This window comes from Diaphorina citri, unplaced genomic scaffold, assembly GCF_000475195.1.
Source record: "Diaphorina citri unplaced genomic scaffold, Diaci psyllid genome assembly version 1.1 scaffold611, whole genome shotgun sequence".
Classification (NCBI taxonomy): Eukaryota; Metazoa; Arthropoda; class Insecta; order Hemiptera; family Psyllidae; genus Diaphorina; species Diaphorina citri.
This window is the reverse complement of record NW_007378044.1, coordinates 22,093-49,508: the sequence shown is the minus strand read 5'-3', so window position 1 is coordinate 49,508 and position 27,416 is coordinate 22,093. Positions and strand designations below refer to the sequence as shown.

The following is a 27,416-nucleotide window of genomic DNA, read 5'->3' as shown; positions in this document are numbered from 1 at the left end:
GTAACATTGTGTACTTATTAATTAGGTATAAGATGACCCTGATCCATTCAATCCATATTGTTATCCAGAACCCTAGATTTAATTAGTTTTTTGATTACTATGTGTTATCTAATACCTATCTACTTTTATTTTGTCATAATCCTTTTGTCGCTACTTGAGTAGTTAAATGATAAACTCAAGCAATACCTACTCTTGCAAGCCTAGTAAGTTTGGAGGGTAGCACGTCTACCTTAGTAAGCCCTAGGTCACGGGTTCGATTTCCGAGCGGGACGGACTTTATTCTAAACAGATAAGATGATAGGGGTTAGAATAGAATAGAATTATACCTTGTTTAGCCTGCCAGAATGAGACTGAAAAGTTCCTTTACTCCCGCAGTCTAAACAAGGTCTTATAAATTTCATAGGTAAAGTTTACAGATAAGTTTATAAACCTTGCTTAACTTAAAAAAAGGGGGGGGGGTATCGTAGAGCACAGAATAGGTACTTTATCTTCAACAGATGAGGTCCATTTTCTGATGGTAGAGCACAGGGTTAGGTACTTAAGGGGGGTATGGTAGAGCACAGGGTTAGGTAGGTACTTTATCTTCAACAGATGAGGTCCATTTTCGGAACGACTAGCTTCCTCACATAACCTGCCCTTCTTCTCGCTTTAGGGAAGATGAGACCTCAGTAGTTACAGTTCTATCTGACCTCTTCAGAAAAAAAACCTCAAGGTGTGTCCAAACATAGTCGACTGCCCGTTGATCGACGAGATGAAATCTATGTTGTCGAGGCAGTGTGACATCCGATCGACCACATGTGGACACACCTTTAGGTATTAAGAACCTATACATACTACATTTCACCAATTTCAACTTACCTATTGAAATCTCCCTACAGGTCGTAACACCTCACGATGTTCTCACATTCGGTGTTTCACCAGACAAAGGTCTGTGCTCTACCGTACCCCACGAGTCTCTGTCTGACTTCCAAGCATTCGCTGTGGAGTTCCTGAGCACTTCTCTACTGATCTTCACATGCTGTGGTGTATGGGATCATAGGAATGCACACCAGGGGGATTCGAACCCCATCAAGTTTGCTTTGGTCATCATTCTTTGTTCGGCTACTGTGGTAAGTATAAACCTCAAACCTTTCGTGTTAATACCTATAGGCCGTGCGTCGCAACTAATGACGTTCGCGCGCCTCCCGGGAACTTATTTCTTAAAAGTCAGAAATTAACTTGGGAAAATCGCAAAGTCACTGGGGTTTCGGTTCTTACATCCGAATTTGATCCTCAACTTGAGAATTTGCCACAGTAATAAATTGCAGTAGCTTACTGCTGGGTCTCCCGGGGTGAAAGATTCATTCTCCATCGGAATTTGATTTTGAACCGAAAAATAAATTTGCTCTCATTTTGCATCTGATTTGTCTTCTAAATATTATAGAATTTTCTTTAAAAATCAACAGTTGATGCTCAAAATTCACAGATCTGGTGGGCAGACAAGAGACAAAAGTCTAAGGAAAAGATATATTCACTTAACCTTGGGATCTTCTATTTACTTTTCAAAGTAAGGGGAAAAAAATCCAGGTTTTAAATATGATTATATCTCTGAGTAGACAGAACTCTTATTAGTCATTAATTATTTTCGATCCCTGGGATTAAAATAGACACTATCGAGATTTCTACCGTGGATGCTTAGAGTAAATAATTGATAAATGTGCCAATAAAACAATATAATTGAAAAGGTAATAAATGCTTAATGCAGCTTAGTTTAAATCCAAGTTGACTTCTATAAAAATATAAACCACATGTATAGTAGACCTCCCTGATGCCACGAAGCACTTAGGTGCAATGTTCACTTTTTTGCGCATATATGAAGGGCGCAACTCTTCTTCTGTTATTATTATTATTTTTTTTGCGCGTGAAGTGCGCAAAGCGCATTACTTCATGGAATGGGTCTTGTTCAGTTGCGGAATGATAGAGGTGAAGCTTCATTCAATATACTGCACAAGTAGGGAAATTGCGCAAATCAACTTCAAAATTTCGAGCTTGGCACGAATCAATGATTATAAAAATAAGGGCTGGTATTAAAACACTTCGAGGGCGTAGTGGTCAAGCCACTCGGCTGGTAAACAGGAGGGCGTGGGTTCAATCTCAGCCGAGGCATGGAATTTTATCCTCATTTACCTATTTGAGAATTTGACCAAATAATTCGTAGATTCGTATAAGCTTAACCCATCCTTTAGGGCTGTTTAGCCCCTACACCTAAGTCTCACATTGGGCTTTTTGTGTATGGAGTTAAAGCTGACCACATAATAGAGTTCTAAGGGTTCGGTGGTAGAGAACACCTCAACACCTCCGGCGTTAACTCAAGATTGGAAGGTCAGCCTCTCTCATCAGGCTTACCTCTCTATCTGGATGAACTCAGACCTATATGGTCTAGGGTTCATTCAGAGTTCAGACATATCTGTTATAGGGTGCACTCAGACCTATCGTATACGAGGTGCACTCCGATCATTCACAGTCCGTGTCTTGCGCAGCGCTGTCCCTCGTTTAATCTGCTCCATCAGACTGTCATGACATAGCTTCGGGTCTGGGGATGTACGTAATGATATCCACTGGCGCACTCTACTGGAGCGAGGTAAACTATCGTAGTGGCGACGGGTGAGGGTGGGAGTCAGACGGGCTGATAGCTGGGCGATAATACTCTGCCGATCTGCACTGGTAGAGCGGGAACTAGAGGACCTAAAAAAATAATAATAAAAAAAAAATAATAATAATAAAAAAACCCAAGAAGTCATAGTCTCATGTGTAAGATGTCTGTCTATTTACCCGGATCTGTCATGGTTGATACATACATACAGAACCATTATCGTTCTATCCTATTGGACAGGTCGATGAACAAAGCCCCTCCACCAGACTCTATTGCTATACCTTTGGTTAGCCTTTATATCTTCCCAGTTTCCTTGTTTCTTGCCAACATCAAACTTAATAGTGTCTTCATAACGATATCTTGGTCTTCCCTGACATATTTATTATATTTTAATTGAAAATTAATTTCCATTTAAATTCATTGTTGAAATAATGTTGGGAAACAGAATGGAAACTCATCTTTTTTTTCTCTCCTTTCTTTCTTCTTTTTTCCCTTTTCTCTCTTTTTTACTTTCTATTACTACAGTATAGCGAGCTATACTAGTAATGAAAGTATTGCAATCGGTCCAAATTTTCTAAATCGGGAAATGGTTGGAAATATCCGTTTTGGGGTCCCCTGATGTCAAGAAAGTGGTTTTTAGCCCATGGTCTGTACGTTCTACAGGTTTAAATGGGAAAAAGTAAAAAGTTGTATACAAAATATCTCAAGAACGGTTTATCGTACAGCGATGAAATTTGGTATACTATACCGGTATGGTCCAAGGACGCGACTATAACAATTTGGTAAAAATCGGACAGTCACTCATCCAGATATCAACCAAAGTCAAAGTTGCTTCGAACTTCGAAAAAAAAGTTCAATTTTTGGACACTTTTAAATGATTTCTTATTACACGGGGAGTGTTTTAAGATGGAAAATTTTCAACCAAAAATCGACCGCCATATAGGCAGCTTGGGACTTTTTTACATTTTTTTTTTCAAATAGGTACGTATTCCGCAAATGTAATAGAAAGTCGTGTGATGTTGTGAGATTTTTTTACAAATAAATTTGTAGGCTGATGATTCCCCCTTAGTCAACACAACCTCAATACATAATGTAAGGGTAACATCTCCTTATTTCTCTCACCTTCTCACGGCTACGGGACTGGCGGGTTGATGATTCAGCTCAGTGAGAGTACGTACGGTCTCTGCGACACATACGCTGCCTGTGATTTCCACTTTAGATTCCTGGGCCGGGGCTTGAACCTGCGATCTTGGTTCTGGGACGCCGGTGAAACTACTCGTGGATCGATAGATCGGCTGATTCTCTGTGTTACTTGTGGATCTACTGTAGATGGGTTGTGTGTCTGTGTTGCTTGTAGACCTATATATGGGCTGTGTATCGGTGTTAGTCGTAGACCTATAGATAGGTTCGTTATTTGTCCTCCCGTAGATGGGCTGGGAATCTGTGTTGCTAGATCTACTATAAATAGGCTGTGTGTCTGTGTTGCTTGTAGACCTATACATCGGTTCATTGTTACTTGTGGATCTACTGTAGATAGGCTGTTGACTGGTATCTGTGTTGAATGTGTGGCGACTTAGTTTGGGACTGCCTTCACTCGAGACTGAGAACAGAAGAGAAGAGAACATGAATTATGAGATGGTTTACCTGTAATGGTTTTCTATCCAGCAGATAGGTGTCCACTCATTTATACCTTTTAAAAATCACCTGGGGTGGATTTCACCAATAAATATTAAAAAAAAAAAAATTTCAGTCTCTGGAAGGCCTGTTAAGTTAGTGTCTGTGCTCATCAGGTATCAGGTAGACCTTTTCAGCCGTACCTGTCAGGTCTACCAGTTAATGAGTGGATGATCCTCCGTACATACCAGAGCACATAATCCTATGATAGTGGCCGCTGTTCAGCTCCTGGTTTCGTTTGGCAATCTCGCTCGCTATCGAATTGGCCACACTCTTCTGTATCTCCGCCAAACTGCCCGAACTGCCGCTATTCTCACTCAGTAGGAAGGCAGGCGGTGGGGGCAGGTTTTCCAGACTCCCCTCGCGAGATTGAAGACGAGAGCCACCAGATATGGAAGAGGTACGACGTACGGGAGGGGGCGGCTTGGGGGTGTTAATGGAGGAGCGACGGAGGAGAGAACTACGCATGCTGTTACTGTTCGGATAACCTGAGGGTGAAACAGTAGGTTTTCTCATTATAATATTTATCATGTCTTTCACCACAAAAACGCATTATTCAAATCATGAATTCTTTGTGGTAAAGCAGAGAGCTTTTTCACAACTTTTGTGGGTATTATAGCATTACTAACTGCCTCCATGACTATTAATTTTCATCTACTGGTATCATCAATCTTCTTACAGTGGTAATGCCGCCACTGATCGCAACTCGATCAAAGTAGAGTTACTCAATTGTCCTCACGAGGCTGAGTGCACCCCTAACTGCAAGCCATGCACATAGCCGAAAAAACATAGACCCCACCGGGAATCGAACCCAGGACCTCCGGCGTGTTTGTATTCATCAGTTGTCTTGGCGGATCTTGACACCAAATTATGTCTTACAGGGTGTACTCACCAAAAGTGGACGCTGGCCTCTGGTATACACGGGACTCGGGTATTATATTCATAGCTTCTACAAACTGGTTCAGAGATAGAACACTGGCCGTCACTATAAATACAGGGTGGACACACAAAAACATGCAACACAGAATTACTAAATACGTACTTTATCCTTGCCCCGGTAGGACTGAAAAGTCCTTTTTGGGGAGACACAAACAAATACAAAATAACGTAAGTAAACTGATGAAAATTGAAATCTATAGGTTTCTAGGACAACAATAATTTTACTAATTTTAAACAAAGTACAAGGGGACGGTTAAGTATTAAATTGAAAAAAACTTGGACCTATTTGTCCATTGCACTATGTAGTAGGTATAATTTTAGTTTTCACACTAGGAAACTATTTCATTCTAAACTAGTAAAAATAATTATTGTTGTCCTCAGATCTGACTAGCCAACTCCTCAAAACACAAAACTTCAAAAAATACCAACAACATTTAAAAAGAGGGGGGGGGGTTTCTACGATGGAAAGGGGTGTGAAATACAAAATCAGAGCTATAGATAAAAAAAAAGTGGTAAGGTATAAAAATTACTACCACAATATTAATTTCATTATTCGTCTTCATGTCAAAAAATTGGGGACTTCAATGTACAACAAAAACATAAACTAATCAGCTTTTAAATACAATAAATAACTAATAAATCCACTAAAAGCTTACAAAATCACAAATAAAGTAAGTTACACTATTTACAAATTAATTGGGGACTTCAAGTCACACAAACAAAGGGGAGGGTGCTTATCTTACCTTGTCTTCATATCAAGAAATTGGGGACTTCAATGTACAACAAAAACATAAAATAATCAGCTTTTAAATACAATAAATAACTAATAAATCCACTAAAAATTTACAAAATCACAAATAAAGTAAGTTACACTATTTACAAATGAATTGGGGACTTCAAGTCACACAAACAAAGGGGAGGGTGGTTATCTTACCTTCGTTATAGATGCTATTCTCCATGTCCAAGTTCTGTGTTTGGCTCCCATAGCCACTGGAAGACTCGAGGGAACTTTCACTAGTGCTACTGTCCTTCTCATTTGGCTCAGTCTGAAACAAATTACACGCATGATTTTTTGTGTGCTTTCTGGTTGACAGAGGGGTGGATGTTCCGAATTATAGAAAGGGGCCCCCTAAATGCCCGGGGGGGGGATGTGCACCCGTCCGGGACGGACTTTATCCTAAACAGATAATGTTCATTTTCGGAACGGCTGACTTTCTTCTATCCTGTCCTTCTCTCTTAGATTTCGGAACGATAAGACCTTCACTTTAGGCCAGCCACTCACTATCACCTATAGGCGGACCTTCCTGACAGGCGGACCTTTTTAACCGTACCCGTCAGGTCTACCTGATAGTGTGTGTGCTCATGGTAGACCTGAAAGTGAGTGGCTCGCTTTACTGTTCCCTATGAAACATCTTAATATAGTTTCTCTCTACATGATTAACATGCACTTACCTTATGTTCCGTGGTAGGATGCGGGGCACTACCACTCTCCCCCGTGGCATTCTGTCCGCCTCCCTTCATCTCAGCTGCCTTGGAAGCAGCCATATTGGCTAGGTCGTACATATTGACATACGTCGGATGTAGATAGTCGGCCGGGATGAGATGGGAGGTAGACTCGCTAGGTTTGCCCAAGGCAGTCCCCGGGGATTTGGTAGGCACTGAGGGGCGCTCTAGGGAAGAACAGCGGAGCGGGATGGGGGGACGGGCGTAGATTTGGGACGAGCTGCTTGTGTTGGGACTCACGGGTTGGGACACTGAAATTCAAAAAAGTGTGGGTGTTGTGAGTGAGATGTTCTGTTCAGTGAACGAAATTTCTTTATTTTGAGAGCTTAATCTGTGATCGAGAAGGTCAAGAGCACTATCGACCCGGAGGTGTTGAGTTCGAAACCCGAAACGGGGCGGACAGTTTATATTTAAGCTTTTCGTTCCTGTATAGACAGGAATGTAAAAGAATGTGCCTGTAGGTAATGCGAAGCTGTTCTGAGGTACATTTAAATGTTAGCCATTGTCAGGGCGTCAGGCTATTAAGGTAATTTTCTAGAGGTACATTAAAAAAAGAGGCATATATTTGGAAATTTTTAATGCGATATTTACATGTTACTGATACATGCATTATTCTTTAACCCATCAAATATATGAGACCTTGTTTAGACTGCTGGGGTAAAGGGACTTTCCAGTCCTATTCGGACAGGATAAACAAGGTATATTCTTTTCTATCATCATTAATGACTTACCATTAGGACCGGCCGGGTTCTGGAACGTATACACACTGAGTGCCGGCCGGGGGGTGTGTTGGCCTCCCCTCTCATAGGCCGATGATATGGTGTGCGGCCGTTCACTCAGTATGGCCGAGGCTGCACGTTCAAACTGTAGTGTGTCCTGGAGGTTGGGCCAGGTAGAGGCGCTGGTGTTCGATTCGGTGAAGGTGACATTGTTGCCGTTACTGCTGCTGGGAGAGGTAGAGTCTGGGGCGTCACAATCTGTCTTGCCGTTCGAACCGTTTCCGTTACCAGTCTGTGGAGTGAGGGACGAAGAAATGTAATGCGATTCTAAGGTGGAAACACACTATCATCAAGTCACGTGAAGTAATGGGGAGTCAGAAGATGTAGTTCAAAGTTTTTCAAAGATGTAGTTCAAAAAATATTGTAGGTAATTTCGTTCAGGACAAAAATCACGTTACGATGGTAGTGGGTTTCTGCTCTAAACAACATCATTTCAGGGTTGAATGGTAGAGATTAACCTAGGTTCCAAAACATAACACAAAATTGAGGGTTCCTGGGTCTTCAAACTCCATGAATTTCTATTCAAACCAAGGAGGTCACTCTCACACAGGTGTAAGTACCTACTCTTCACCTATTTGAACTCGGAAATATATAGAGGTCAACAATAACCCTAGAACTTACAACTCACACCAATAACTTATATTATAACTCACAGATATAACGTTAGGAGGGAGGGAGGGAGAAAGAGAATTAAAAAGAAATAGACGGAAGGAGAGAAAGATATCACCAAGGGTAAGGAACTACTAAAGTCGTGATATGACTATGTTACTAGTTACCGTCACCATAAGATTAGTAGTGTAAAGGACTACAGGGTTTATACGCTTTTCCCGGAATGAAAATCCATGACTTTTCCATGTTTTCCAGGACGCAAAAGAAAAATACTGGGTAGCTAGGTATAGCTAATTTAGATTCTCACATTTTATTTTCCTGAAGAGAGAAAAACTGGTGGTTTCGGGCCTTCTTGAGGAGCCCGGGGGCCAAATGGTACCGGATGAATCCCCCCTGGGAACCGCCCTGTATTTTCTTTTTTACAAACCATATTTTTTTCTCATATGTATAGGTATATTATGCTGACGGCTTTAAGTTTAGGCTCATTGAACTTTTCTTAAGTTTAGGCTCATTGAACTTTTCTCGTTAGGAGTTGTAATGTTTGTCAAAAATTGTACGATTGAAAAACTTTTGCCGTAGGCAGGCATGTCAATTTAAACTCCGTTATATCAAGTGTGAAAATTGGATTTGTACATATTGAGCTCAACTCAGTTGAATAGTGTCAAAACTAGCCAAAAAATGAGATACTTGAGAAGAAAGTTGCCAGACGTTATCAGTTATTGTGATATGTTTTTGTTTACAAAGACTCGTTAGCGAATCATGGTAACCATAATCAAGGGACCTTTCTGTATACCTACTAGCATTCCCTACAGACCTACACAGATAACACAAAAGCACAGTCCATACTTCAAAGTTACAGAAAATATGCTTTCAATGACGTACTCGTCATAACTGATGACTATTCTTAAGGATCATCAACATCATCATCAGCTGATACTTGAAGAAAAATAAAATTTCGCGTGAATCACAAGTGATAATGCACGTGGGGTTGCATTATATCAGGAGGGGCAGGGGCAATTTATTACGGTCATAAAGTTTCAGAAAGAGGATACGTCACAAAAGGGGGAAGGTCCCGTTTCAATGTTATTCTTAAATATCTTTTTTTCAGGCCATAAAAAGTTACGGGAGAAGTATTTATCGCAACAATTACGTGGGTGAAATTGCTAGCTCAAGCATGTTGCTAACGGAAGACGGAAGTTCAAGCTTAAAACGAAACATTGTCTATTTGGAGAATGAGTTTCAAATGATGCTATTTCCAAATACTTTAGGAAAGACTTTACTTCTTTTAGAATGGGATGCTATACACTGCCTTGGCAAAGACTGTGACATTACTTCAAGGCAGTGTTGGAAAAAGACTGTCCAAAGAATCCAAAGATATCGTAATATTGAGCGCAAGCACCCATGAGATAGTAGGTATCGATAGTATCAACTAAAAATTTGGGAAGATTGGAAGGGGAGATTTTGTAGACCTGAAGGACTCAAAACCAGAAGGACGTCTATGGCCATATTTCCAATATGTACCTACATTCTCTTTATAGGTAACTATGTCCCTGTTCTTCATTACTTGCGTATTACGCGTTTTGAGTACATACTAAGGAACAAGAATAGTCTCGGTAAAAAAAAAAAAAAAAAAAAAAAAAAAAAAAAAAAAAAATTTTTTTTTTTTAAAAAAAAAAAAAAAACTGTCTCTTCCTAATATTCTAAAGGTCGACGCGACGGCGGCGACGGCCGTCGATCGATTGATGGCCGGTCGACTATTTGTGGACACACCTTAACAAGATAACAACTAAAACACCCGTGATTTTATATTACACATACACTCATGATTTTTTCAATCGATTTATTTGTTATATTACACATACACTCATGATTTTTTTTAATCGATTTAAAGTAGCCAGGATTGTCCTAAAGGAGCTCTTAGGCACAAATACTCCTTCCTTAGTCCTTAAAGTCCCATAAAAAGTCATTGTCCTAGAAGTGGAACACACAAGAAGGAATGACAGAAAGCACTTTTGTTAACAACATCCAGACAAGAAAAAAATCCAACGATATCCACAGCAATCTATCAGAAGTATAGGATAATTTAGGAACAGGTTCGGATTACAATGCTCCAAATTTAATTTGAGGTTCAAGCTAATATCTTGTCTCAAGGTGTAAGGTTGATCGTCAACTTTCGGAATCGGACACGACACTAGCAGAAAAAGAAGAAGAATCTATAGAATGAATAGAATCATGTCAATCATGAGCTGTGTAAGTTAGACTCTAATGTTAAAGCTCAGAAGCTCTAGATTCTACATATATAGGTATTTAGTATTTAGGTACTCCATTAATGATACGAGTATGATTGTCTGTGCGGTACACAAATTCAAATGTTCTATCCGTGAACACAAAATCGATCACATAACTATAGCTATAGACACCTTCTGCTGATATTACGGCCATGAATGCCAAAAATATTACGGCCGTGAATGTCAGAAATATTACGGCCGTGAATGCCAAGTGTATAACGAGCATAATTCCGGGCCTGCCTCTCATCACAAAGAGCACAAACTCAATCTGAATCAGTTCAATTAAACTCATTAGAGAAAATATACAAAACATTAGTACTATCATTAATTCATTACTGTATATTATACAATGGAATCATTTCGACACGAGATAGTGTTATAATAGCATTAGGATATTATTCTCATCGGATGACGTAAAGTCATGGAGTTATCAAACCCAGAACAAACTGTTACACTGATAACTAAGATGTGCCATTCATTGATTTCAGCGATGATCATTCCTATATTGTTTAGAAAATAGGAATTGAAAACAATCAAGCAGATGAGACTGATGTTATAAATTTATATAGGAAGAATTTCAGCGGAGCTATGGGCAACCCAGAAAAAAACCCGGTAATTTTGGTACTCGGGCCCTTAAAAGTTTCATATTATCACCCACAAAAATAGGAAAATTTCCACCATCTTTACTCTCTCCTCAATCAAATAGTATCCTACCCTAACGCGATATTTTACTTCCCACCGAAAATCGAAAATCCCGCAAAACTTCCCACGTAGCTACTTCCTACACACGAAAATATTTTTCCACGTATCCCTTGCTGAAGCTCATCCCTCTGGGTTAAGTGGTAGAGCATCACGTATATCTTATCAAAATATCTAATTCCCACATAGCTGGGGAAAAGAGGAGGGAAGGGAGAACAAATTCCTCTTTGGAAAATAATTTACTTCCTTCTTTTTCAAAATTACTCTCCGCTCCTTTTTACCCTGATTGAATTTTATTTTTTTTTATCGCGCGCGCTGCACTCGGAATAATTCAATATAATAAATTATTAGCGTGACAAGGCGCGTTTACACTACAACTTTTGCGCATTTAAATATTAAACAATTGCAAACAAAACATATACTTGCAAATTTGCATAGAATACTTCCGTTTCATCGTTATGGAGTGGAAACGCACCATTAGGCTTTTTCAAACAATCTTTTATCACCTAAAAGGGCTTGAAAACTACAAGCTCTTCAAGAATACATACATAGACACTGGGTTCATCAAACAAAAAAATTCATAAAATATGTATACCTATTTGTATTTCGATTGAACAATTTGACACAAGACTCCCGTAGCTGTTTTTCTGCGCACAGAATAGCAAATCATTGGAAACTTAAGGAAATAGTAGGACTACGTCAAGTACTCTTTCAGATTATTTCCACGATTTCACAATGAACTTATTTATTTCCTCATGTGAACCCGCCTTATTGTCGGAAAATAATTGCTACGTTGCAGCCAAGATAGTATACGCCGAGGGAGGGGTTGTGGTGGTAAGATAGCAGGGGTTGTTATTAGTGATGGTGAGTTTTCTCTGCTTGACTTCCGTACACTTTCATTACCATTGTTTTGTTTTTATTCAATTCATTAAAAAAAAAAAATAATAATAATAATAATAACAACAATAATAATCTTAATGACCAACATAAACTTTGCATCCCCTCATCTTACGCCCCTTTTTCCACAAACCCCCCTCCCTCCACCGATATGTATAAAACTCAATCCCATCCGTTTTAGATTTTCCAAATGAATAAAACAAACCTTATCTTCTTTTATTAATTAAAATAGATGAGGAGCTATCAAGCGATTTCAAACATATTTTTTCAATTGAGATAAAACTTTCAAAGTCCGATGGAATTTTGTTTTTCAAAAAACAACTGGACCTCATCCAAATATCCGTACTTCATGATCAACTACCTATCAGGAGCTACCTGTAAAAAACGTGTATGTATTTGAAAATTTAATTCAACTAAAATCATACAGACTGTAAATCAAACTTTATGTGATTTGGATAGCAAACAGAGAACTTTTCATTATTTCATCAGATTTTCATCATTTACATACATACCTCTGTGTAAAGGAAAAAAAAAATGTCACCTCTATTAGGACCCTTAGGAGTATAGCTAGAGCAAATATGAGCAACTTTTGAATCCTGAATAATTCCCATCACACATTTTTCATTGACGAAACTTTCCGGACAGAAATACGGTTCTTCTATTGTGTTATTTTATGTACAGAGTTATTTTATAGACTGTAGGGGACACAAACATTGACTTCAAGCTTCAACTTCTCAGAGAAAACAACGCCCCATATAAAAACGCTTAAAAAAAAATATACATAGAAACTGAATTCCGTTTTCGCTGAAACAGCTGTCATTTTTTTTTTCATTTATAAAACAAATTTTTTGTACTGGTTGCAAATGTTTTGAAAATTGGGTTAAAAGCCAACAGTCGGAAACTGTGTTACATGAACTTTACAAGCCAACCGTTACTCTGCAAAAAAATAATAAAAAATGCTGAGATAGATAAATTTCATCTCGTTCTAACAAAAACATAGATCATCTGAAAAAGGTCGGGAAAGCTTCATTTTCAATTTGATTCCAGCACAAAATTCTGCGAGCTATTATTTTGGAATGTATATTTACATAGAGGGAGAGACATTTATCAAAGAGTACAATGGCTATCTTTATTTAGGTCAACTAAATTATTTATACCCTGTTGTAGGTACATAGAAATGCACTTGCAATACCTAATATCTAAATGTACTCTTTATTTGCTAATAATGTTGAATTTTACATTGCAATATTTGCAATAAACTGCTGCATAGGAATAGGACACTAGTATTTTTGAGAACACCAAAATAGGTAGATAGATACCTATCATAGTTATTTTGGGATCTTTTTACTTTTACTAAAGTAATGAGAAAGTATTGCAATCGGTCTAAATTTTCAAAATCGGGAAATGGGTGGAAATTACATTTTTTTCCTCTTGGTCAATAATAGTCAATAGTTCATAAAAAATAACAGTGGAATAAATATTAAATACTTAAAACTATCCTTATTCAGGATTTAAATCAGACAGGACTTCTTACCACGAGCATGATCCTTGTCTAAGGTGAGGACGGACTTTTTCCACTCTTCTATTTTCTCCTGGAGGGGAACCACAAGGCAATCCAGGATAGCGCTGAAAACAAAACAAAAATCACGTTTAATGTACATCCATCCCAAATCTGTTTGGGGAAAGAGTAAATAAATTAGCCAGAAGTCAGAGGGCTAAAAGGGAAACAAGCAGTGCCACATATGAAACTAAATTACCAACTAACATGGAGTAAACACACATATTAATTATACAGATCAGGACCGATAAAAGTGGGACTTCAGGGTACCTATTTATTTACTTACGATCATATGAACAACAATACACTAAAGAATATCTAACTAGATGTTAATTTTTTGCGAGTTTTCTTACACTATTTCGCCTGCCAGACTTGCATATTAACTTGAGAGTCTGCTATATTGAAATCAAGTTACTGATGTGATGTGAAAACAAGCACTGAATGAAGGGGGATCCCTTCTGCCTCCTCAATAAGGGCACGGGCCCGACAATCTCGATTCCGAGCCTGACAGTAGAGGTAAATCCAATTAATTAATTAAATATTCTGGTGTGTGTGAAATCTAAACACGTTATCCGACGATATAATCTCACCCATATTTGACACGTTGCCAACTTTTCCTTCCCAAATGCTAGCTGCTGCCACCCTACCATCTAACTAAAATCAGATCAAACAATAAGCATCCCATATCCAGTCCAGATACTAGAAGAGAAAACAGGAATACGAAGAAAACATAAGTCCCAGAATATGAAGAGGATAAAAACAAATAAAAGAGCACATCTGAAGAAATACGGACAGGAGGTAAAAGATTATCCCGAGAAAATGGTGAAAGTAAACAGTTGAATAATTTCTCAGGGAAATGATTCAAGTGATTGAAGACGAAATGGAATTACAAATGTGGGAAATGGGGAATGAAAAGTGGAGCGTGGGAGTTTAGCCACGTGTAAAAGTGGGAGTCAAATGCTGAAATATTGATATTGATACAGCAGGTGGAAATGGAAAACCCAACTGGGAAACTTTTACTAGACTAGTGTTGGTACCACGTAGAGACAAAGGAAAATCAAAAGGCAAAGGTTCAAAGTCCTTTTGTTTGTGTAATGGTAACTGATTTTCATCTACCAGAGGTTCACTTCTTTTCAATAGAAACCTCAATTTACAACTACCTATTAGAGACAAAGGAAAATCAAAAGGCAAAGGTTCAAAGTCCTTTTGTTTGTGTAATGGTAACTGATTTTCATCTACCAGAGGTTCACTTTTTTTCAATAGAAACCTCAATTTACAACTACTTACCATAAGTCTTCTTGGGTCAGAGATGACATTGTACCCATGTCCCCATGATATTGGGACATGGGGGACGCTATCTTGTACAATCTACACGAGCATAAGTCTTCTTGGGTCAGAGATGACATTGTACCCATGTCCCCATGATATTGGGACATGGGGGACGCTATCTTGTACAATCTACACGGCTCATTAATCATGCAGCTCGGTACATAAACAAAACTTGCTGACACGAGAGTGAGTAAAAAGTGCACTCGGACAACACAAAACTTTCTCATTTTGCTTTTAAAAATAACATACATTCATACTCCTAAATATGTACATAGAATTTTGATTTAGGTAAATTCAGTTCACGTACAAGCGGAAAGTTTGCAATAATTTACATGATGTGCCTCATTAAAATCACATGGAATTTCACCGAAATACCTGATACAGTTTTTGGTAGAGAATTTTTATTCTGAGACAACATTAGTAGACATTAAAACATTATGCACAAAATCATATGGATTTGATAAACGAATCACATTCCGCTGAGATCGATAAAAGAGCAAATCAAGAAATACGAGCCTAAAGATGTTCTGTCGGAGTGAGCACCAAAACATACAAGATAATCTATTTTGTTAACGCCTTTATAAAATGATATGATTTACTTTCGTTCATATTTTTTAGGGCTTCATATGCACTTATGATAATTTCTTCCTTTATCTTGTTGTCCCTGAAGAATGCATAAATTATCGGGATGAACGTTCTGTTCAGGGTGTATTGGACCTAGAATCTCAAGATCGGATTAAGGTTATTGCCTTCAATAAGCTGAAAAGATTGTGGGCAGATGGACACGCACAGACGAGTGTTCCATTGAAAGAACAGACACACATATAGGTAGAGCCTTAGGAAATGCAGTCATAAATGAATAAAGTGCAATTGTGCTTGCAATGACTGTAGAATAAAGTCAACTTGTGACCCAGATGCAACAAAAAACAAATAGGTTTCTATCCAACTAGTAAACGGGGAAATAGAACATTTGTAAAGGGCGGTTTGTGTGTGCTTTCCTTCTTTTTCAATTCACTGTTGAAACACGCGATTGTCCTATTAAACAAGATCAAAAAAAATCGTTAGGATGGATAGTTTTACTGAGGCAAGATACGCACACATTTATGTAGATAGGTTGAATAATAATTACCTACATAAAAGCAGCCTAAAAGAAATCACATATTAGTGAATTTTAAAAGAAAATAAATTACTACTTGAATAAAATTTAGTTTGGCTAGATACCTACGTAAGTATCCCCTTTTCTAGTTATCTGGTAAATACATAAGAAGATTATGGGTTCGATCCTAGCTGAGGCATTGAATTTTGATTTGACATGTCCATGTAATCTAATCTGATAGAATAAAGCTAAATGAATGAGGTTGTGAGGAATTAGATGCTAGGAAATGCCTTTGGTCTATACATTGGCTTCAGTCAAGAGTCCCAATTAATGTAAAAATATTCCAAAAGGATTTTTGGAATACTTCTGTCTTCTGGTTCACCCCATATAAGGTATCCCAACACCTCGTGGCTAATGCACCTAGTGGGATTGGGATGCTGGGATCTCTAGAATCTAGATCTTGCGCTCATCTAGGATACATGTTAGCATCTTCTAATATCTCGGGACTCCTACACGTCTATTGTGTAATCAACGTTGAGAAATAACAGCCTAATAGACACCCAAATTAACCCACTGTTGTAAGTTTTAAGCTGTGTCCACAAATAATCAACGCCGTCGATCGACGAGGTGAATCTATGTTGTCGAGGCAGTGTACAGTTTCAGTCGACAGCGTCGACCATGTGTGGACACAGCTTCGAATCGGATGTGGTGCTTTATGATGAGCTAAATTTCCAAAAATATGATGGTACAAGAGGTCTAGCTATCTTACTAGTACCTACATACACATATTACTTGTTCTAAGGTCTAAGCTGGCAGTCTAAATAAAGCACTACTTATACTTATGTATAGTAACTTTGTGGACCAAAAATTAGAACGGTTGTGAGGAATTAGATGCTAGGAAATGCCTTTGGTCTATACATTGGCTTCAGTCAAGAGTCCCAATTAATGTAAAAATATTCCAAAGGGATTTTTGGGATACTTCTATCTTCTGGTTCACCCCATATAAGGTATCGCAACACCTCGTGGCTAATGCACCTAGTGGGATTGGGATGCTGGGATCTCTAGAATCTAGATCTTGCGCTCATCTAGGATACATGTTAGCATCTTCTAATATCTCGGGACTCCTACACGTCTATTGTGTAATCAACGTTGAGAAATAACAGCCTAATAGACACCCAAATTAACCCACTGTTGTAAGTTTCAAGTTGTGTCCACACATAATCAACACCGTCGATCGACGAGGTGAATCTATGTTGTCGAGGCAGTGTACAGTTTCAGTCGACAGTGTCGACCATGTGTGGACACAGCTTCGAATCGGATGTGGTGCTTTATGATGAGCTAAATTTCCAAAAATATGGTGGTACAAAAGAGGTCTAGCTATCTTACGAGTACCTACATACACATATTACTTGATCTAAGGTCTAAGCTGGCAGTCTAAATAAAGCACTACTTATACTTATGTATAATATCTTTATGGACCAAAAATTAGAATAGGCACACCAATGTGTTAATGTTAACAATGGTTCACAAGTATTCGAGACAATAGGTATAAAAGAACCTTATAAAAATGGTCCTGAAAAAAAAAAAAAAATCAAACCCAAAATAGGTACCAAACTTCGAGAAAAAGTTTAAATGTCAAATTTTTGTAGTCCATTGTTACATAAGCGTATATTACAGTATACCAATAGGTACCTACTTAAAGAAAGAGGTACATATAATTATCTCTTCATTCGATTTCATTGTTTGAAATCCTTAGTTAAACATGGAACTACGGGTCGAAAATTTTGTATTTATTTATTTAGACTCTTTATTGGTTATAATTCAATGGACACAAATACAAGAAATTACAAACAAAGGGCGAAATTATTGCCTGGGGCAATCTCTACCATTCAATTCTGAACCTTAAGAGGTAATTTTTTCATCCCAAGCTCCCGGTCTATTAGTATTTCATTTAACTATATGAGAATCATACTTGAGAACCGGCAAAAAGATAAAAGGAGTCTGCCAAATCCCTACAGAGCCGTTGATCTATAAGTTTATCCCTAATAATTACCAACTTGAACTTGAAGGTCGCAAGGGTTACATAAACAGGTCATAAAACTAATAGATAGATGATAGAATTACGAACTCAAATCCCTCGTGTATAAAGAGTTCAGAAAGTTTCCTCTCTATGACATACCTAGTTAGAACTTATGTTCTTTCTACAATGTACCTATATGGACTATATATGAAGACATAGATAGGTAGGTAATTATATACCAGGTACCGAATACTTAATGTACAAACAACAGGATGATAAGGACGTTATAGGAATATAGGACAACATAGGTATTAAATTATCTCTGTAAGCACCAAAGCGAACTTTTTCAAATCGGAGCAACAAACTTGCAAAACATGTCAGATGTTTACTTACACACGCGAAAAGCTTCCAATTTAACAATGTCATCTCGGAAGCAAAGTAATAAACTCACACCCACAACCACCATAAGTTTGACTTCAAAGTTTCCCCAAGATGAGAGATTTTAACATCTCATTAATTTCATAGAAAGTTGTTTTTTTTTCAAGAGGGAAACAATAATGTGCACGTTGTTATAGAAAGATCTCTTTTCATCACTTCTTTAGCCAGCGGATCCCTTTGATTCCCCCCCCCTGAAGAACTTTTTTTTTTTAATTTTCAGGCCTCATTTCTTTCAGAGGTTTCATAATATTATACGGGTGGTAGAAGTTGTTTACATTTTTTTCCATGTAAACAAAAAACATCACAAGGCACAAGCTGTTCTATTTTTTTCCGTTTTTGAACAAATGTGGGTTGTTCGCTTTTATTATGATTCTTTTTTAACGTGATAAATTTGTTTTTTTACATTCAAGTGGTGTTCATAGCAAAGTACAAGTATGTAATGAAAACTTACATATATCCAACTCATCTGGTTGCGGCACAAGCAATTACTTTTAAACTCTTGCCATTTCTACATGACTTCAATTTACAAGAGTTCCTCGACTTGACCAAGAAACTTTGAACTTCTAACTTTAGAAACAAGGCCATCACACAGAACCAAGGCAATGTAACCCGGTATCAGCACAAGCTGAACGCAATCTAACCTTTCTCATTGAAAAGTAACGGTCCATTTAGCACAGTCCGGGCGATATTGAGATCTGATGGGTGACTCTATGACGGATGGGCGGTGAATTTGAAATCCTACCCAGATCATTATATATGCGTGACCTTTACCACGAACAATGGTTACGTTGCTTTTGTTTCCAGTTATTGTTTTTCAGAGAGGGCACTGGGGAAACAAGAGAAGTTGTAACAATCCTATTTGTAATACCCATCACAGTTTCAAAGAGTGCAAGCATTCACAGTTCACACTCGGAGATTTTGTCGGAAAATGAGTGCAAGAATTCACAGTTCACACTCTATTTTTCAAACGCTTCTTTTTTGTTTCCAGTTATTGTTTTTCAGAGAGGGCACTGGGGAAACAAGAGAAGTTGTAACAATCCTATTTGTAATACCCATCACAGTTTAATTAGGTACTAGTTCTCTTGTTCCCTAAAGAGGTTGACCAGGTCTTTCACTCTCCTACGTTATCCACTCGTTAATCCTTCCATTCCATTTTGATTTTTCACAACTCCGAGTCCTATTATCCCATTTCTTGTTTGGCAAGTTCTGCGTATCTTACTTACCTCATCTGCCTCATCACCTGCCTTTCTTTTCACTAAAAAGCTCAAACACTTCTGTAAAATGCTGGAAACAGTGTTCAATATTCATTGTGTTCCTCTTTTCATTATAGTGTTCATACTTTCATATTGAGCACCTGCATAGTGTTAGAAATGCCTACTAGGACACATTCTCTATGTAGTAATGCATGGATGACCCAATGTTCGGTCAGGATGGTCGGCTAGGCATAACATTGGCACATACATATCGGACTACATATTGCCACTTGCTATATGAGTAGCACGTTATGGTATTAAGAGTACATTCAACCGGTCATTGCGGAGTGCCCATTACCATAGCGGCATTACCTCTTCGCTACTTCTCCTTTGATCCACTAGAACTAGAGTAACCAGACCAATACGCAATGAGTGCTTCGGGCGTTCTCTTTTGATTCCTAAACAATGAAAAATCTGAAAATTACTCGTATGTATCTCAAAGGAATGTCTATCTAGCTGAAACAGCTTACCTGACCTTCTACCATTTGATTTCTTAGGGGTTCCAATTTTGTTGGTTTTAACAAATGGCATTTCTAGTTCTCAAGTTATGACGTCTTAGCCCATCTAGAGCACGGAGGACTAGAAAGGATCCTAAAGCTACATATGTTCCCATTTGTTTGGTATTTTGGGATGCAAAAGTTAAAGGACATACCTATACATAGATGTTTAGCTCTTTGGTCTCTTTTATGAACATAGAGTGAGTATAGTACTAGTAAAGTCTGCACCTACGAATTCTAGGTTTAGTTCCAAAGAGGACGCAAGGATAGAACGAGATATTGGTATGTATTTATGGATAACACTTTATTGATAACGCGCTATTGATTTCATACTTGATAGTCCATCGCGTCTACGTATTATTTATTGATTTCAACTGGTCCTATCAATATACTGATACGGAAAAGATTCACATCTATTTTTCAGCAGTTTGACAGGAAATGTGTTCACGTTTTTAACGCATTTCCTTACTCAGATATACTAGACATTACATTGAAATGGGGGTCTTTTCTAACGAAATTCCTGACGCTTTTCCCGGAATGAAATTCCATGACTTTTCCAGACCGGTATCAGCACAAGCTGAACGCAATCTAACCTTTCTCATTGAAAAGTAACGGTCCATTTAGCACAGTCCGGGCGATATTGAGATCTAATGGGTGACTCTATGACGGATCCCGAACTCCAAGCACAGAGCCGAAAAAAACCTCGGCCCCGCCGGGAATCGAACCTGCAGGACCTTCTGCGTGCAAGCCTAGTGTGATACTCACTCGGCCACGGAGGCTGCTTAGTTCAAATAATATTGTAGGTAATTTCGTTCAGGACAAAAATGACGTTACGTAACGTGATGGTAGTGTGTTTCTGCTCTAAACAACATCATTTCAGGGTGGAATGGTAGAGATTAACCTAGGTTCCAAAACATAATAGATAAACACAAAATTGAGGGTTCCTGGGTCTTCAAACTCCATGAATTTCTATCCAAACCAAGGAGGTCACTCTCACACAGGTGTAAGTACCTACTCTTCACCTATTTGAACTCGGAAATACATAGAGGTCAACAATAACCTTAGAACTTACAACTCACACCAATAACTTATATTATAACTCACAGCAATAACGTTCCAACTTACAAGAACAAGTACAGGGTATGGCAAACATCTCATTAAAACATAAATACCTCATTATAATGGAGCATAAAGCATGCACATCCTAGCGGCTTCATAATTAGTGCCCATGAAAGAGAAATAAAACGGAAAGCTCAAAGTAGAACACTTCAGGTGGAAAACTAGAGCGATAAACATGCAAAGCAGGTGGATTTTGAGTTTAATACTTAGTACAGTGCGTGAATACAGTACTCACCAAAGAAAATATACCCCAATCAAAGTAGAACACTTCAGGTGGAAAACTAGAGCGATAAACATGCAAAGCAGGTGGATTTTGAGTTTAATACTTAGTACAGTGCGTGAGAAAAGTTTGAATGGAAAAATTTCGAGAATACAGTACTCACCAAAGAAAATATACCCCAATAACCATTAGAGATTCGTAGAAGCTTAACCCCTCTTTTAGTGGGCTTTTTAGGGGTTGTTAGCAGCAGGGTGAGTCTACACAAAATAAATTCGTTCCAATGTTCTATTTTCAAAGTGATCTTTTCTTACTACATTAGAACTCCAACTCAACAAATAACCATTAGAGATTCGTAGAAGCTTAACCCCTCTTTTAGTGGGCTTTTTAGGGGTTGTTAGTAGCAGGCAGTTCAACTAAATTTTAAACCTGGAGGCGATCCCCAGTTGGTTTCGTTAATCAATTTCCATCTTGCAAAGTGTACTCATTTAGGAAAAGGTACTTTCTAAGTTACAAGTTAACTGTAGCTAAATTTTAATATGGGTAGACACTTTTGTTCCTGAGATGAACAAAATAAACTTGCCTTCTATTAAATTATTTTTGACATCAAACGTGTTTAGCTGTTTAGTTTTTAGACATTCATTTCTAGAGAACTGTTAAGTGTTACTGTCAATGTAATGGCAGAAAATGCAGAAGGGAGGGAAAAATTAATAGCGAGTGAGAGTGAGAGAGAGAGAGAGAGAGAGAGAGAGAGAGAGAGAGAGAGAGAGAGAGAGAGAGAGAGAGAGAGAGAGGGAGGGATGGAGGGAGGGAGGGAGAAAGAGAATTAAAAAGAAATAGACGGAAGGAGAGAAAGATATCACCAAGGGTAAGGAACTACTAAAGTCGTGTTATGACTATGTTACTAGTTACCGTCACCATAAGATTAGTAGTGTAAAGGACTACAGGGTTTATACCCTTTTCCCAGAATGAAAATCCATGACTTTTCCATGTTTTCCAGGACCAGGACGCGTATAAACCCTGGACTAGTGTGTAGTGACGTCATTACATACCTTGCCGCTGTTATATCGACTGGTGAAATATCCAAAGTCAGACTGGGACGTGAAGCCTGAATCTTGTGAGGAGACACTACTAAGCCGAAAAGTGCCGTGCAGGGGAGGACGCTAAATCAAAATACAAATGCCAAACACACGACAACATATTGAAAATTAATTAACAAGCAAATAATGGCCAAATAAAATAAAATAAACGAAAAAATTGAAAACTAAAATAAAAATAAACTAAAAAAATAATATAAAAAAAAGATAAAAAAAAATCTAAAAACTTGGAAAACAAAGGAGATAATAAATTTAAATAAAAAACGAACAATATTGGAAAAGCTACTAAAATCAAATTTATTGATATTAAGTTTTGCAATTCAGGGCTAAACTCAAAGTTCGAAAGGAGTTTGAAATTTTTTCCAATGAATAAGAGGTTTTTCAAACTCGCATAAAATGGTACAATTACATACAAATATAATTTTGAATCTATGTATTTGCATTTGCAGTCTACTGTTCACACTTCATAATCTACATCACACTTTGTCTATTAACGGAAAAAGATGAGAGATTTTTTGCAGACAATGAATAAATAATGGTGAAAAGCTGCCTACAAAAGTGTCATCGAGGATTTCAAAAGGTAAATAAATAATGAAAATATTTCTATTTTCAGCAAAAGCTAACTACATTGAGATTTGAAATGCTCCTGAAGTAAAGATTTTTTTCGAGTTTTCTTTTCTTTTAGTTCTGAATCTCCCATGAGATCTTCAACTGCAGAAGGATAAAAAGTATTCAAGGAAATGGCAACTTCATTTTGATAAAAAATGCAATAAGGGTATTTATTACTTTGATTTTAAAAGCGGACAATAAGTCCATGCTAAAAAATTCGATACTCGGGATGGATCCTGAGTCCTGGCCTTAAGCTTTTATCATGCTGTACCCGTAAGTCACATGCTTTTTCATAAAAAGTGGCTTTAACCCAGTTTAGATTAGCAGCTAAATGGCCGGTACCTATATCTAGATCGAATATGTTCCTCAAAAAGTAGGCGCCCATGCCCCTAAAAAAGACCCTTATGCACTGGAGAGTAATGCTGTGTCCACACATAATCGACCCCGAGGTGAAGAGGTAAATGTATGTCGTCGAGGCAATGTACGATTTCAGTCGACGTCGCGTCGATCGACAAGGTCGACTACGTGTGGACACAGCTTAACTGTCTACTAGCATTCAAACTCATTCAGTACTAGAAATGTGTAAACTGTCTATAATGAGTGAGTTGAAAAATAATTACTCTTTGCTATAGACCGCTCGGTCATTGAGTTCCTTTCTGGAAACTCATATAGCGCCTGTACAAGACCATAGGAAATGAAAAATGGTTAGTGAGTCTAATCTCAACTCCCTATGCCTATAAGAACAACTCTTTTTAGGGAACTAGTACTGAGTCAATGAGTCAAATCTTACATATTTGACTCATTGATTGAGTAGTCCACTTTTTAACTCACACACTATAGGCACTTTAAAAATACACACAAGTTCTTTTTTATAACTCACTCTACGGAGTACTGACCTGATGAATGGACCGGTTCCAATAGTTATGACTGGGACTATGATGGGACTTGCTAGACCCACTGGAAGAACTGTTGATGCTACTGATGGAACACATGGAGGACTTGCGGGAGCCCAAGGACCCAGGAGAGGAGGTGGGGGAGGGGAGCAACCACGTTGTGTCGGAGCCCTTCATATCTGCCATCACCTGCGATGGAGCAAAAAATTATAGTCAACAAAGAAACTTTCTACCAATTTAATAATAGTGCTTATTTATAATGCTTGAATAGGACTGAAAAGTCCCTTTACTCCAGCAGTAGGCTACTAGTATTGTGGTCAAATTCTCAAATTATATTCAGGATAAAATGCCATACCTCGGCTGGGATTGAACCCACGTCCTCCTGTTTACCAGGCGAGCGTCTACTTGTATCCAGTCTTTGAGGTCATTATTATCTTGCACTGAAGAGATTCATTATATTCAGGATAAAATGCCATACCTCGGCTGGGATTGAACCCACGTCCTCCTGTTTACCAGGCGAGCGTCTACTTGTATCCAGTCGTTGAGGTCATTATTATCTTGCACTGAAGAGATTCGAACCTGTGTATTTTCAGTTACCTGTTCACTAGCGGGTGGAAGACTGTAAGGATCTGAGGTGTGCTTTTCCAGCTGCACCATAACTTCCTGTAGATGAGACAGTTCTGACAGCATGGCTACTTCTTCATCCTGAAAATAAGAGAGATATATTTTATTGAATTACCCATATCCCATAATAATGACATCAATATCCTTATGACAATACATTATCATTGGCAAATCATATCGATGTATGTCGAGTAAATCACAGCAATCTATCAGAAGTATAGGATAATTTAGGAACAGGTTCGGATTACAATGCTCCAAATTTAATTTGAGGTTCAAGCTAATATCTTGTCTCAAGGTGTAAGGTTGATCGTCAACTTTCGGAATCGGACACGACACTAGCAGAAAAAGAAGAAGAATCTATAGAATGAATAGAATCATGTCAATCATGAGCTGTGTAAGTTAGACTCTAATGTTAAAGCTCAGAAGCTCTAGATTCTACATATATAGGTATTTAGTATTTAGGTACTCCATTAATGATACGAGTATGATTGTCTGTGCGGTACACAAATTCAAATGTTCTATCCGTGAACACAAAATCGATCACATAACTATAGCTATAGACACCTTCTGCTGATATTACGGCCATGAATGCCAAAAATATTACGGCCGTGAATGTCAGAAATATTACGGCCGTGAATGCCAAGTGTATAACGAGCATAATTCCGGGCCTGCCTCTCATCACAAAGAGCACAAACTCAATCTGAATCAGTTCAATTAAACTCATTAGAGAAAATGTACAAAACATTAGTACTACCATTACTGTATATTATACAATGGAATCATTTCGACACGAGATAGTGTTATAATAGCATTAGTATCACACGGGGAGTATTTTAAGATAGGAAATTTTTGGTCGAAAATTGGCCGCCGTAGGCGGTCGATTTTGGACTTGGAAAATTTTTCAAAAAAAAAAGTTCAATTTTTGGACACTTTTTAATGATCTCTCATTACACGGGGAGTATTTTAAGATAGGAAATTTTCGACCAAAAATCGGCCGCCGTAGGCGGCTCAGGCTCGGGACTTAGAAATATTTTTTTTTTTTTTTTTTCAACTACGTATTCCGCAAATGTAATAGAAAGTCGTGTGATGTTCACACCAGATATTTCTTTTTCTTCTACGACTTCTAGATACCGTGAACCTAGAATACGGACATTTTTGGGCAGCCAAAGGGTTTTTAACCCCAATCTAATGTCCCCAATCCTTCCAAAACTGAAAGATATTAACTAATACTTACCACAACAGGTTTCAGAAAGGTGACAAACACACAGTATCTACTCCTCTCCTCTATCAGCGCAGCTCGTAATGCTTTCTTCTCCGCCTCCTCCAGAATTGCTTTCCTCTCATTGACTTCCTGTAGCGCTTTCTGCAGGTCTGCATTTCTGCCTACCACTCCTTTCCTGCCCACTTTCTTCTGCAGTCGCAACGTGTCTGTGGATCGTTTCTTGAGCTCCGATCTCGCTTTCTTGTACTCTGAAATCACAACAGATAGGCAAGTTTATCAAATGCCGGCATAGTTAGCTTGGTTGGTAGCGTGTCTGCCTTGTAACTTGTAAGACCTAGGCCGCGGCTTGGATTCCCGCCCGGGCGGATTTTATCCTGAACGGATAATGTTCGTTCTCGGGCCAGTTAGGCGGCTGGCTTTCTCCTATCCTGACTTCCTTCTCTCTCCGCTTTCGTCACGATAACACTTTAGCAGATAGCAACCTTAAACTCACTTAAACACCTTGGAGCCTGTTAGCTTGGATGGTAGCGTGTCTGCCTTGTAAGACCTAGGCCGCGGCTTGGATTCCCAGCCGGGGGGATTTTAACCTGAACGGGTAATGTTCGTTCTCGGACCAGTTAGGCGGCTGGCTTTCTCCTTTCTCCTATCCTGACTTCCTTCTCTCTCTGCTCTCGTCACGATGACACTTTAGCAGATAGCATCTTAAACACCTCGGAGCCCATGTATCACCATGATGACATACTTTTCAACATGAAATTTGTTCTCTAAAACAAAACTTAGCAAGTGTCATAAGTCTCGTGTTATCAGATTTGTCAAAAGTGAGAAGAAGTGGAGAAACTTGGAGTGACGTGAGAAAATGATAACATGGAAATTGGGAGAAAGAACAGCGTTCTTGAGATGTCCTATGTCCTGTCTCTCTTTCAGCTCTTCCTTTTACCCCCCTGTTACGAAAAAAAAAAAAAAAAGAACAATTGCCATATCAGTCCAAACTTTAGGGTTGTTTTCCCCAATCAAAGAAAAATAGGTCATGCTTCTAAGTCGTCAGACCAGGACTTGGATGAATTTACCATTACCAATTAGGTACCACCGGCACCAGCTATTCAACTTTATTTCCCAGCATTGTGTGCGTTCGGTTCAGCATATCCCATTTGTTCCATAAGTCCATAAGGTGAACTTATTCCTGATAACTTTTCCCTTTTAATTTCATCTGAACACAAAATTGAATTAAACTGCATAGGATTAGTAGGTACAAGGTAATACATGCAAAATATTGCAATCTGAAAATAGATATTCCTTAAGTCTTAATGCAATTAAGCTCGTAAGCCAGGGAGGCTTCTATCTCTACATCTTTCCCATTACTTTATCTCCTTTCTTGTACTCTGAAATCACAACAGATAGGCAAGTTTATCAAATGCCGGCATAGT

The 27,416-nt window shown here is 38.3% G+C and overlaps 1 protein-coding gene across 1 annotated transcript in view; it reads right to left on the bottom strand.

Annotated features, from left to right (window-relative positions):
• Window positions 1-1,470: 1,470 nt before the first annotated feature.
• Window positions 1,471-27,416, bottom strand: part of LOC103510530 (flocculation protein FLO11) — a gene marked incomplete at its 5' end in the record, with an annotated part of 39,389 nt that continues 13,443 nt past the window's right edge. Inside the window, 11 exon segments of the mRNA XM_026824566.1 lie at window positions 1,471-2,724; window positions 3,755-4,232; window positions 4,495-4,794; window positions 5,199-5,291; window positions 6,180-6,291; window positions 6,698-6,999; window positions 7,480-7,759; window positions 22,600-22,710; window positions 24,150-24,335; window positions 24,744-24,851; window positions 26,005-26,240. Coding sequence (XP_026680367.1) covers window positions 2,469-2,724; window positions 3,755-4,232; window positions 4,495-4,794; window positions 5,199-5,291; window positions 6,180-6,291; window positions 6,698-6,999; window positions 7,480-7,759; window positions 22,600-22,710; window positions 24,150-24,335; window positions 24,744-24,851; window positions 26,005-26,240 — 2,462 coding nt within the window.